The 12,725-nt window shown below is 43.3% G+C and overlaps 1 protein-coding gene across 1 annotated transcript in view; it reads right to left on the reverse strand.

The window, feature by feature from the left end:
* The window catches only part of SNRNP200 (small nuclear ribonucleoprotein U5 subunit 200), a 33,998-nt gene that overhangs the window by 19,106 nt on the left and 2,167 nt on the right, over window positions 1-12,725 (reverse strand). Inside the window, exons 3-16 of the mRNA XM_003799271.3 lie at window positions 10,948-11,119; window positions 8,454-8,646; window positions 8,070-8,125; window positions 6,847-6,945; window positions 5,919-6,071; window positions 5,700-5,799; window positions 5,341-5,477; window positions 4,390-4,473; window positions 4,128-4,301; window positions 3,691-3,828; window positions 3,317-3,472; window positions 2,488-2,658; window positions 512-705; window positions 183-306 (exon numbers count right to left, since the gene is read on the reverse strand). Of these exons, the coding sequence (XP_003799319.1) occupies window positions 183-306; window positions 512-705; window positions 2,488-2,658; window positions 3,317-3,472; window positions 3,691-3,828; window positions 4,128-4,301; window positions 4,390-4,473; window positions 5,341-5,477; window positions 5,700-5,799; window positions 5,919-6,071; window positions 6,847-6,945; window positions 8,070-8,125; window positions 8,454-8,646; window positions 10,948-11,119 (1,951 nt within the window). The remainder of the gene's footprint in view (window positions 1-182; window positions 307-511; window positions 706-2,487; window positions 2,659-3,316; window positions 3,473-3,690; window positions 3,829-4,127; window positions 4,302-4,389; window positions 4,474-5,340; window positions 5,478-5,699; window positions 5,800-5,918; window positions 6,072-6,846; window positions 6,946-8,069; window positions 8,126-8,453; window positions 8,647-10,947; window positions 11,120-12,725) is intronic.

A 12,725-nucleotide genomic window follows, 5' to 3' on the forward strand; every position in this document is an offset into this window, starting at 1 on the left:
GGTCCGGGCTGGGGATTCGAACCCGCCACCTTAGGTGTATGTGGCTGGTGCCTTAGCTGCTTGAGCCACAGGCGCCGAGCCGCTGTCTTCTTTTTATGTCAGTTTTTTATCTTGCCTAATTATTGGTCAGTCAACAATTAAAAAGAACAAGGTTCAAGAATAACAACAAATCATAGACAGACCTGATTTTTCCCAGCATGTTCCATGATTTTCTCATAGACTATTTCATTCATAATCTGGAAACGCTTGATAGCTTTTTTCTCTGTGATGCCCACGTATGTCTGTTCCAGAGGCACTGGGCGGAAGCTACAAGTTCAAAAGGCAGACAAATGAGGCTTTTGGCCCAGAACAAAACTTTTCACTGCCCCAAGGACAATATTGCTCTTTTTGGATTCACACCATATCAAAACCCATAAGCCCATGTAAAACCCAATCCAGAAGTGTTCCTTAGAAAGAGGAAGGACAACAGGAAGGCCACCTTGGCCAAACTGCTCCCAGTATTTTCTTATACCTGTTGTCAAAGTAGAAAAGCCCCTTGGCAGGGTCAACACGCAGAAAGGTAGCCACATCTTCATAGTTGGGGAGGGTGGCACTGAGACCAATGAGTCGGACATCCTCTTGGGTCATCTCAATATTTCGAATTGCCCTGGCTACCAGAGCTTCTAAGACAGGCCCTCTGTCATCATGGAGAAGATGAATTTCATCCTAAGGAATGGAAGGGCAGCTGTTACCTCTAGGACCTTTCCTGAGACTAGTCCCATTTTGTAGGTATATAACATAAGATGCTTAACAAAGAAGATGAGAAAAGAATCCCAAGTCACAGAAACCCAAAGGATAAAGACAGTATTCACTACAGAATACCCCAGGAAATAACAAACTCTAATCATGAGTTGCTCTGCTCCAGTCTGATAAAATAAGACTGAATGTCACACAATTCTGATACCTTAAGTAAATGAGTTCATAGCTTTATTCAAAGATAAATTTCTTTATGAAAAATGATACATGGTCTGATCAGAAATTTTACCTCTCGGCAATTATCTTTACCAAGAACAAAAGCTATTATTGCATCAAATGATGAGTTCACATAGTCTAAAGTAGTGCTTCATAAATTTCAGCAAGCTAAATAAAATGCAGATTGTATTCAGTAGGTGTGGGACTAAGAATTCTGTCTTTTTTTTTTTTTTTAAGAGAGACAGTCTCACTTTATTGCCCTTGGTAGAGTGCCATGGTGTCACAGCTCACAGCAACCTCCAACTCCTGGGCTTATGCGATTCTCTTTCCTCAGCCTCCCAAGTAGCTGGGACTACAGGCGCCCACCACAACGCCTGGCTTTTTGTTGCAGTTTGGCCGGGGCCAAGTTCGAACCCACCATCTGAGCCATAGGCACCGCCCACGGAATTCTGTATTTCTAACAAGCTCCTATTCCAAGTTGCTGCTGCTCTCCTATGAATGAGACTTTCAGCAGCAAAGCTGTATAGCAGGGGCTGGTAAATGTTTTCTTAAGGGGCCAGGCAGTATTTTAGGCTGTGGACCATGTGGTCCAAATACTCTACTCTACCATCGCAGCATGAAAGTAGTCATAAACAATATTTAAATGTGCCACACCTGGTGGTTCATGCCTGTAATTGTAGCACTTAAGAGGCCAAGACAGAGTTTGAGACCAGCATGGGCAATCACAAGATCCTAGCTCTACAAAAAAAAAAATTAAAGCCAGGTGTGGTGGCTCATGTCTGTAATCCCAGCACCCTAGGAGGCTGAAGTGGGTGGATCACATGAGCTCAGGAGTTTGAGATCAGCCTAAGCAAGACTGAGACTCCATCTCTACTAAAAACAGAAAAACTAGTTGGATGCTGTGGAAGGTGCCTATAGTCCCAGCTACTCAGGAGCCTGAGGCAGGAGGACTGTTTAAACCCAGGAGTTTGAGGTTGCTGTGAGCTAGGCTAACACCACAGCAATCTAGTCTGAGCAACGGAAATAGACTCTGTCTCAAATTCTCCAATCCCCCAACAAAAAACAAAACAAAACAAAGAATAACATAGCAAACACATGCACCTACTGGGGAATTTTTCTATTAAAGTGCAGATTTTTTTTTTCTGTCACCTGTGATGGCATCATAGATCACAGTAACCTCTAACTCTTGGACTTAAGCAATTCACTTGCCTCAGCTTCCCAAGTAGCTGGGACTACTGGCGCCCGCCACAACACCCAGCTATTTTTTTGTTGCAGTTGTCTTTGTTGCTTAGCAGGCCTGAGCCGGGTTCGAACTTGCCTGCCTCGGTGTATGTGGCCAATGCCCTAACTATTAAGCTACAGGCGCTGAGCCTAAGTGCAGATTCTTATTCAAGGGTAACATCAAAGTGATGATGGCTGTCATTACAAAGGCTAAGACCTATAGAAAAGGCATTGAAGAAACATCTAGTGTTAAAATCCAGCAAACCCTCCTGAGTCCCAAGTGGGTTCTGCATTCCCTTAAGTGTCCCTGCTCACCAGAATGATGAGCCGCACCAGCTGAGTGTAGGTGCGCTCACCACCCTTGCGAGTGATGATGTCCCACTTCTCAGGGGTGCAGACGATGATCTGAGTGGCACTGATCTCTTCCTTGCACAGCTGGTGGTCTCCAGTCAGTTCAGCAACAGTGATGCCGTAAGTGGCCAGGCGCTAGGGGGCGGAAAGCTGTTAGGCAAGAATGTTTAAAGGGGCTGGGATACTATACTTTCTGTCTGGGCAGTCTGGGTGTAGGGTTTTTTTTTTTTTTTTTGGCAGTTTTTGGCCAGGGCTGGGTTTGAACCCACCACTTCAGGTATATTGGGCTGGTGCCCTACTCCTTGAGCCACAGGTGCCGCCAGTCTGGGTGTAGGGTATTGAGAGGAGATATCAACCCATGAGACAAATACAAGGTAAATAAATCATATGACCACATATTTCCAAAACATACCCAAATTTCACTCAGGCAAATAAAACAAAAGCCCTCTAGGAGCTTTGCTCATATGAGAAATGAAAACTTATAAAAAATAAGACCTGTAATAACACCACTACGTCTATTATCACCCTTATACATGTAATGTTACATAAACACTTTAGTAATGCAAATAATACCAACTGTGAAAAAATGCTATGAAGACAATATTAAAAAATTATAAACCCTTATAAAAAATGGTTCAAGACATTCTTGCTTCAGAAACTCTCTGTACCTGGGTCAAGTAAAAATATAACACCACAGGAAGCATTCCAGAGATCCCCTCATATAGGAAGCAGTGAAGTCTTGGCCTATTCCCAATGCTTTGGAAGTTGTAACCAGAAATTTCTATCCCCTTACCTTTCCAAAACTGCCCACCATCTCCTGCACCAAGGACCGCATGGGAGCAATGTAGATAATCTTGAAGTCATCCACATTGATGGTGCCATCCATATTTATGTGCTTCCCTATTTCTCGGAGCATACACATGAGAGCCACATTGGTCTTCCCAGCACCCTAAAAGAGAAGTCAGGGACAAGAAGGCCCATTTACCTGGTTATGTTCACTGTCCTAATTGTCACGGGCTTATCTTCCAAATAGAGAACAGAGCTTGTCCTAAGTATTTCATCATACATTTAACATCTCTTCCATAAAAAGATAAAGAATCGGGGGTAGAGGTGGGGGAGTTTGCCACAAAACTCCAGACCACATTCCACAAGGAAGAACACACTTACAGTAGGAGCACACAGCAGCAGGTTCTCATCTGTTTCCAAGGCAGCACGGTAGAGTTTACTCTGGATTCGATTCAGCGTTTTGAAGCCCTCAAATCCAGCCTGGGCATACTTTGGCAGCTTCTCCACTGGAAGTAGTTGCTAGAAGGAAGAAATGCCATACATCATGTTGGCAGCATCCCTGAGCAGACTATCCATTTTTGTGAGATTACCAGGATTTTGTTCCTTGGCAATCTCCTTGCATAACTCTCCATTCAAGGCAAGTCCCAGAGGTCAATACTGTTCTCTGGGTTCAAAATTAGAATGGGAAAACTCTGAAGCAGCTTCTATTTCTGGAATAAGCAATGATATAAGGCTACATTTTGATCAATGGTTGGAAAGCAAAACAAAAGAGAAGTAAATTGAGCAGAAAGCTCAGTTGAGAAAAGTAGTTTACTTACTTCTTCTGAGCCAAAGGGCTTGGGCTTCAGAGCAGGCACGTGCACCTCTTCGTAGCCCTTACGCTGGCGACGGAAAGACCCATCAGGAAGCTGACAGCGTTTATTGGCCATGAAATGGCTCCCTTGGGTAAAAACCAGATCCTCTAAGTCCAGAACCTGCCGTGGAGCCAGTGCCTGAGAATATAAAAAATAGAGTGAACTAGCTAAGTAAATGAGTTTTCCATCTGTCAGAGCCTGGGCAATAAATGGCTCTGGTACCTACCTCTCCACCCTGGTCCAGATCCATCGTTTCCAGATCTGTGTCCATTCTGGACTGACGCACTCGCTCTCTCCGGGACCTTTCCTCCTGTTGTAGAAAAAGATAAAAAGGATGATGATGCATAACCATCCTAGTCTCATACCCTTTCCTGTTCCTGCTAATCTGCTTAACTCATAGGTGCTGATTAAGAAGCCCCACATAGAAAAATGACACTTTACATTCAGATACCTGCCACAAGGACAACCAGAATGATCAAAGCACAGACACCTTTAAAAAGACAATGCACAGGCCAGGCACAGTGGCTCATGTCTGTAATCCTAGCACTCTGGGAGGCTGAGGCAGGTAGATTGCTTGAGCTCAGGAGTTCAAGACCAGCCTAAGCAAAAGCAAGACCTTGTCTCTATAAAAAACAGGAAAACTAGCCAGGTATTGTGGTTGGTTCCTAGTCCCAGCTACTCAGGAGGCTGAGGCAAGGGGATCATTTCAGCCCAATAGTTTGAGGTTGCTGTGAGCTATGACAGCACAGAACTCTACCCAGGATGACCAAATGAGACTCTAACTCAAAAAAAAAAAAAAAAAGACAATGCACAGCATAGGGATGTCAGAAGGGGACATTCTAAAATCAAGTAACAGGGCTATGAGAGGTAGAAATCTGGTGATGTCCCACAGTAAATAAATATTTACTATTTACAATAGTAAATACCCTATTACTGTATTTAGTAAATACCAGGTAAAAGTCCTTATACTGGTGAAGACAGTAGCAGGTAAGTAATCTCTCAATCATACCGGTGTAAACGTGTTGATTCTAATCTTTACCCACTTACAAACCCCAAAGAATTAAGGGAAATACTTTACTTCAATTTCCTCTTTTAATAGGAACTTAGCTTTCTGCTACAATCTTCTAGCTACTGTCCTTTTCTGCTCAGGAATCAGATAAACCAACCCAGCCCTTACTCGGATCAGATCCTCTTTCTCAGTTTCATGGAGCTGGTAGAGAAACTTGGATAGCTCTGGATCGGCTTCCATCTTTCCCATGATCCTTTCCTTTTCAGCTTCACTCTGTGCACTGGCCAGTAAGGTACAATACAAAACTGCCAATCACAAAAAAAGGAAAGAAAGAAAAGGTGAGAAGGAGGGAGTAAGATCAAAATCAAACTTCAACCTTTCTACCTTCAATCACCTGGGGGTAGGAAAAAGGAAAAACAAATGAAGTAACTATTGAAGTTATGAAAGCAATACTATCTCTTTCTCTCTCTCTCTCACACACCCCTACACACGTACACACACCACAAAAAAGCCCACTATATACTCACTCATCATCCTGTGCTGCCGCAACACTTTAATAAAATCAAAGGTGTTGAAACCAAGGAGCAGAACCAGCTGGTTCTCACATTCCCGATCATCACTGGCTGTCTGTAAAAAAAAAAGGTAACACTGTCATTAAAGACACAGCAGCTGTTGCCTCATACAATGTCCTCATGTATTAAGATACACTGAACACAGAACTACCATTACTAGGAATCCTAGCTTACCTTCAAAATCTCTAACACTTCATCTGCCTTCTTCTGCGACACGATGGCATCATCATAGAAACGACTAAGCTGCCGCTGTAGCCAAAATGCATCAATATCCCGAGGGTGCAAATCCTTCTTCTTGGAACTCATCAGTTCACCTGAGGCTACAAGCTACAAAAGCAAGCAGGCACTTAGCCCATGAGGTCTCTGTTTGCTCTAATCACTTTCTCAATGCCTTGCAACCAACTTTACTTGCCACCCACAGTCCACCTTCTTATGAAGACCTTCCACAGAAAAAATAGTCTGCTACACTGAGTTCAGAAGCACACCAGACTAAGATTTCATGAACACATGCATTTGGGAAGGATAATAATCAACTGAAGTCTTAAGAAAATCTAGACACTAGCCAGCACTTTGGAAGGCTAAGGCAAGTGGATTGCTTGAGCTCAAGAGTTTAAGGCCAGCCTGAACAAGAGTGAGATCCTGTCTCTACTAAAACATAGAAAAAACTAGTCAGGCATGGTGACAGGCCCCTGTAGTCCCAGTTACTTGTGGAGGCTGAGGCAAAAGGATCACTTGAGCCCAAGACTTTGAGGTTGTTGTGAGCTATGACACCATGGCACTCTATCCAGGGTGACAGAGTGAGACTCTCAATAAAAAAAAAAAAGAAAGAAAGAAAGAAAAGAAAGACGGGTGGCACCTGTGGCTCAAAGGAGTAGGGCACTGGCCCCACATACCGGAGGTGGCGGGTTTAAGCCTGGCCCCCAGCCAAAAAACTGCAAAAAAAAAGAAAGAAAGAAAAAGTAAAAATTTAAGACACTAAATGTTAATTATGGCTCACCCTATCAAAAGCTGGCTCAACAAATATAATAGGACCTAGATGTGAGGAAGAAGTACACCCAGAAGTAATCTGGCCTTGTAGCAATGGGAAAGACAAACTACTTACATTAGCCGAAAGGGTGCAGCGCACGACAGCCTCATCCCCTTCCATGTCATCATCAGATGCCTCTTCTCGAACTTCCCCATATACATCTTCATCACCTTCCTATGGAAATGGCCTCAAGTTCAATCATGAACCTGCATCACCACAGAATCTCTCTCTCGGGTCACCCTAAATTAACTCCATGGTTAGAGGAATGGCTTTAGGGTAAAACCAAGAGCCTACTGGAACTGGGCTCAGCCTTCTTCCAGAGTATATTTAATGGAATGAATACCTATCACAGACTCATGAGATGCTTTTACCCTGTTTTCTGCTTACCTTAGGCTGTCACAATGGCAACCAACTGAGTCACAATCTTTTTCTGATACACACACTATCAATATTTGAAAACAAGAGCTACTAGCTAACAGGAGAGAAGAGCCAGACAGAAGCACGCCTGGGAAAGAAGACAACAATCCACCAATGTAGAGACCATACCACTGTATTTATTCACATACTGTATATTATGTATACTTAAAACAATGCCACAAAGAAGGTACTTAGATAACAAGCACTGTTAAATGAATAAACAGCTAACAGCAAAGCACTGTTAGTTTATTGCTACTTAAAAATCATAAAATCCAATTAACTATGAGAAGAGGCTTAGCAAACACCTAATTCAATCACCTCATTTTATAGAAGGAGAAACTGAGGCAAGATGACCCTCCCAAGATACAGGACCAAAATTCAGCACTCTTGGCTCCCACTTTAGTATTCTTTCCTCTGACTCTCCTGTGCTACCCATTCTTCTTGTCCTGGTGTATATTCCAGAGCCACATTTTTCCTTTCAGGAGCCAAATTCACACAGTGAGAACACTAAGCCAATCTGGCAATTTTTCAAGTGTCCCACTAGTTCCTCTTTAGTTATATTCAAGAAATTCTGATTAGTTGGTAAATATTAACCCCAGCATACAAACTATGTCCGTGCCCTGGGGTAAATGGGCAATCTTTTGAAACAGGCAGTGGAACATTGTACTAAAAAACAGAAATGACTGCAATAAAGTTAAACTACAGCAAAACATAGCAGGATACATTCCCAATGGAAGTATTCACTGTACTTTATCTTTTGCCTTTCTTTTTGCTGACCCACTTGGTTTATTTTAAATTATCATATTAATTTGTACTTACAAGTTTTAATTAGCTATATAAAACTTAAGAAATATACTGGATCCATTTGCTTTATCACTCACCTCCTCATCAGATTCGAACTGCACATTCACACCATATGTCTCATCAATGTTGTCATCTGAAAAGATGAGGGATTGGAAAAAGAAGATAGTGAATGGCCAGTGGACTAAATAGTGAATGGCCAGTGAAATAAGGCACTCTGTCCTTCCCAACTGCCTGGCTTACCCCTCCTCAGGACAGATCTAGGCTCTAAGGACACAGACAGACACTCAGATAATCATCCTAAGCGAGCCACTCATACAGCCACTGCCACCCTTGGCTTTACCCTTGCCCTGCTTGCTTAACCAACCAGGCTCAGAGCCACATTTCCTCCCTTACTCTACACTTAATAAGACCCACATTCAGGGAACCAGTTAATATGACTGGGACATAAAGAGCTTGGTTACCCATATTTTGGATTTCCTTGTCTCCACCGTAGTCTGTGATCTTTTTGCCCAAGTTGACTAGCACATGGTATCTGGTATCATCTGTTTGACCCAGGAGCAGGTCAATCTCCTTTCGCCTTTCCTTGTCCCGCAGCTTTTCATTTTTTAGGACAGCCAGAACTTCATCAGCTGCCCCACAAAGGATATCCCGTGGCTGGTGGCAAGAAACAACATTTAGGCTCAGCACTTGTAGCACAGTGCTTATGCCACCACCCACATACACCGAAGTTGGCAGGTTCAAACCCAGCCCCAGGCAGGTAACCAACAATGACAACTTCAACAACAACAACAAAATAGCCAGGCCTTGTGGCAGGCACCTGTAGTCCCAGCTACTTGGGAGGCTGAGACAAGAGAATCGCTTGAGCCCAAGAGTTTGAGGTTGCTGTGAGCTGTGATGCCACAGCACTCTACTGAGGGTGACTGTCTCAAAAAAAAAAAAAAAAAAAGAAAGAAATGACATTTAAAATAGTAACACGCAGATCATCACCAACCAGCTTTATGTGACAACAGATGTGAAGAGCCACACATCTTCAAAACCTACATCATACCAGGCTCTGACCTTTTTCACTAATGTTGATAAAAAATGCCACTAAGAGGCTAGGCACAGGGGCTCACAACTGTAATTCTAACATAGCCAAGGCAGGTGGACTGCTTAAACTCAGGAGTTTTAGACCAGCCTGAGCAAGAGTAATGAGACCCTATCTCTACTAAAAATAGACGAATTAGCCAAGTGTTGTGGTGGGCACCTATAGTCCCAGCTACCTGGGAGGCGGAAGCAAGATGATCCCTTGAGCCCAAGAGTTTAAGGTTGCTGTGAGCTATGATGCCATGGCACTCTAGCCTGGGGCAACAGAGCAAAACTTTGTTTAAAAAAAAAAAAAGCCACGTAAGAGTGACACATTGAAGGAGACTCATCTATCTTTAGGTGGCCTTAGGAAGGAGGACACAGCTTCCACAGCAGTTTACCACATGTCTCCATGTGGTAGAAGTACTTGGCAGTCCTCCTCTAGCCAGCCACTCTTTCATAATTCTTTGTCCTCACCTCTTCTAGCACCTGTCTCACCAAAGCCTCTCAAAGCTCCTCAATCTAATCACACATGTACATGTAAAGGTTAGGAGCACAGATTCTGGAGGTAGACTATGTAGATCACAGCTTGGCTCTGCCAAATACTACCTCTCTGGTTTGGGAAAACTATTTAACTATTACTTAACTATGCTGTGGCTCATGTCTCTCTTTGATAAAACAGAAAATAAATATTAATAATACCCTTCCAGAGAGTCAAGGAGAAGAAAGAATACATACAAAGTTCTACAAAAACTAAGATAAACTAAACTTCTGCTAATTGGTTTGAACCACATAGGGATCCAGAGATAAGGTTCTTTTGGTCTCCCAGTTGTGACCCTCTTCCTTTCCAAACACATGCCCTCACCTTCTGGCTGCCTCACTCTGAGAATATAAAAATAAAACAAACTCAGTTCTTTCTATACACTCATAACAGTCAACACAGAAGATTTCTGTCACCTCTGGTCACCAAGAAGTATATGGGGATTTCTATCCACCAGCAACAAATCCTGCAGTAGACACCATTTGGGTATCCTCTAATTTAATTCAATTCCAACACAACCTGGAGACGGCATCAGATCCCACAGGTTGAGAGCTCAGTCCTGTGAGACAGCCTGTCTCCAACTTCAGGATGCCAATCACAAGCCCCAGGTTGTGTGACCTGTGTGTGTGTATATATATTTTAAAGAAACAAAATCTCATTTTGTCACCCTCAGTAGAGTACTGTAGCATCACAGCTCACAGCAACCTCCAGCTCTTAGGCTTAGGCAATTCTCTTGCCTCAGCCTCCCAAGTAGCTGGGACTACAGGCACTTGCCACAATGCCTGGCTATTTTTTTGTTGCAGTTTGGCTGGGACTGGGTTTGAACCTGCCACCCATATAGGGCTGGCATCCTACCCACTGAACCACAGGCACTACCCTGACTTGTGCTTCTGAAAGACCAGCTTTAAACTGGGGTTCCACAACTCCCTCCTTTAGTTCAATTAATTTTCTAGATCACAGAATTTAGGGAAACACTTACTTTATGATTAGGGATATTAAAAAGTATAAGAGATACATAAGGCAAAACACATGGGAAAGGGCATGGAGCTTGCATCTCCTCCCCAGCCTTACTACCATCCTTGTGTTGAGCTACCTGGAAGTTCTCTGAACCCAGTCCTTCTTCACTTATTATGGAAACTTTATTACATAGGCATGATCAATTAAATCACTGGCCATTGATCAATTTAACCTTCAGCACTGGCCATTGATCAACCTTAAACCCTAGAAGATGGGGAAGTTGAAGCACCAATGGAATCTACTGCCTAGGACTAGCTCCTCTTCTGAAGCTACATAGGGGCTGCCAGCCATCAGTCAACACATCGGCACACAAAAAACACAGTATCACTTACCTGGTCCCCAAGGGCAGCCTGGATGAAGCTGAGTAACACCTCATAGGTCTCCCGGGTCTCCTTAGTTTTGGGTTTATAGATGATGCCCACCATCTCATCAATGCCCTCAGATAGCAGAGTATAGCCCTTCATCTTGTTGATGTCATGCCGGTCCTCATCACGTTTTCTTCGCCTAATACAGACAGTATAATGTTGAACCTCTTCTCCCCCAGGCAAGACTAAATCAAACCCACCCTCATCTCCTTCTCAGTGCCATGACACATACCTAATATGTGAAAAGAGGAACCTGAACCTCAGCAAATGATTTTCACTTGGCTTTCATCATTTATAGGATTATTTCTTTAAAGCATACAATGAGGAGCTGGGTGTAGGTAATCCTAGCACTTTGGGAAGTCGAGGCAGGTGGATTGCCTATACTCAGGAGGTCAAGACCAGCCTGAGCAAAAGTGAGACCCCATATCTACTAAAAATAGAAAAACCAGCCAGGCATTGTGGTGGGTACCTGTAGTCCCAGCTACTCTGGAAGCTGAGACAAGAGGATCACTAGAACCTACTAGTCTGAGGTTGCTGTGAGCTATGATATCACAGCACTCTATCCAGCATGACAGAGATTGTCTCTCAAATAAAAAAGGATATAATGATGGGGAATTCCCTGTCAACTTCTCACTATATGCAGTAAAGGTTATGAGACACACTCCTCATTAATTTAAAAACTACAACCCTCTGGTGGCACCCATAGCTCAGTGAGTAGGGTGTCAGCCACATACACTGAGGCTGGCAAGCTCAAGCCCAGCCTGGGCCTGCTAAAGAACAATGACAACTGCAACCAAAAAACAGCCGGTGTTGTGGAGGGCACCTATAGTCCCAGCTTCTTGGGAGGCTGAGGCAAGAGAATCGCTTAAGCCCAAGGGTTTGAGGTTGCTGTGAGCTATGATGTCATGGCACTCTACCAAGGGCAATGTAGTGAGACTCTGTCTCAAAAAAAAAAAAAATACAACCCAGGTGGCACCTCTGGCTCAGCAAATAGGGCACTGGCCCCATATACCGAGGGTGGTGGGTTCAAACCCAGCCACAACAAAAAAATAGCCAGGCATTGTGGTGGGCACCTGTAGTCCCAGCTATTTGGGAGGCTGAGACAAGAGAATCACTTAATCCAAGAGCTGAATTGCCTAATCCAATCGCCTAATCCAAGGCTGAGGCAAGAGAATCGCCTAATCCAAGAGCTGGAGGTTGCTGTGAGCTGTGATGCCATGGCACACTACCGAGGTTGACAAAGAAAAACTCTGTCTCCAAAAAAAAAAAAAATACACTCCTCTATATTTTGTATGACAATATTACATAATGGGATTTTGACTAGTTTTTCACCTCTCTGATGCATTTTCTTTTTCTAGCCAGAGAAATACGCTCCAAAAGAATGTAGTACCATTAACTCCCAATAAATCATAACAAAAGTGAAAAGAATTTACACTCTGCAAAGCAAAAATACAAATGATGTATTAACTCATTTCAAATATAACTACTTTAATCAAACCTGGGCCTGGGAATTTTGAAGACTTCATCATGAGAGGGCACAAAAATATTCAAAGTCAAAGATAAAGGTAAGATAAAAGTCAATGATTAAGTTTTGAGATTTACCTTGAAAGATTTTTTTTTTTTTTTTTGAGACGGAGCCTCAAGCTATTCCCCTGGTTAGAGTGCCATGGCATCACAGCTCACAGCAACCTCCAACTCCTGGGCTCAAGCGAGTCTCCTGCCTCAGCCTCCCAAGTAGCTGGGAC

The sequence above is a fragment of the Otolemur garnettii genome, unplaced genomic scaffold (assembly GCF_000181295.1).
Source record: "Otolemur garnettii isolate 467f Iridium unplaced genomic scaffold, OtoGar3 scaffold00148, whole genome shotgun sequence".
In the NCBI taxonomy this organism is placed as follows: domain Eukaryota; kingdom Metazoa; phylum Chordata; class Mammalia; order Primates; family Galagidae; genus Otolemur; species Otolemur garnettii.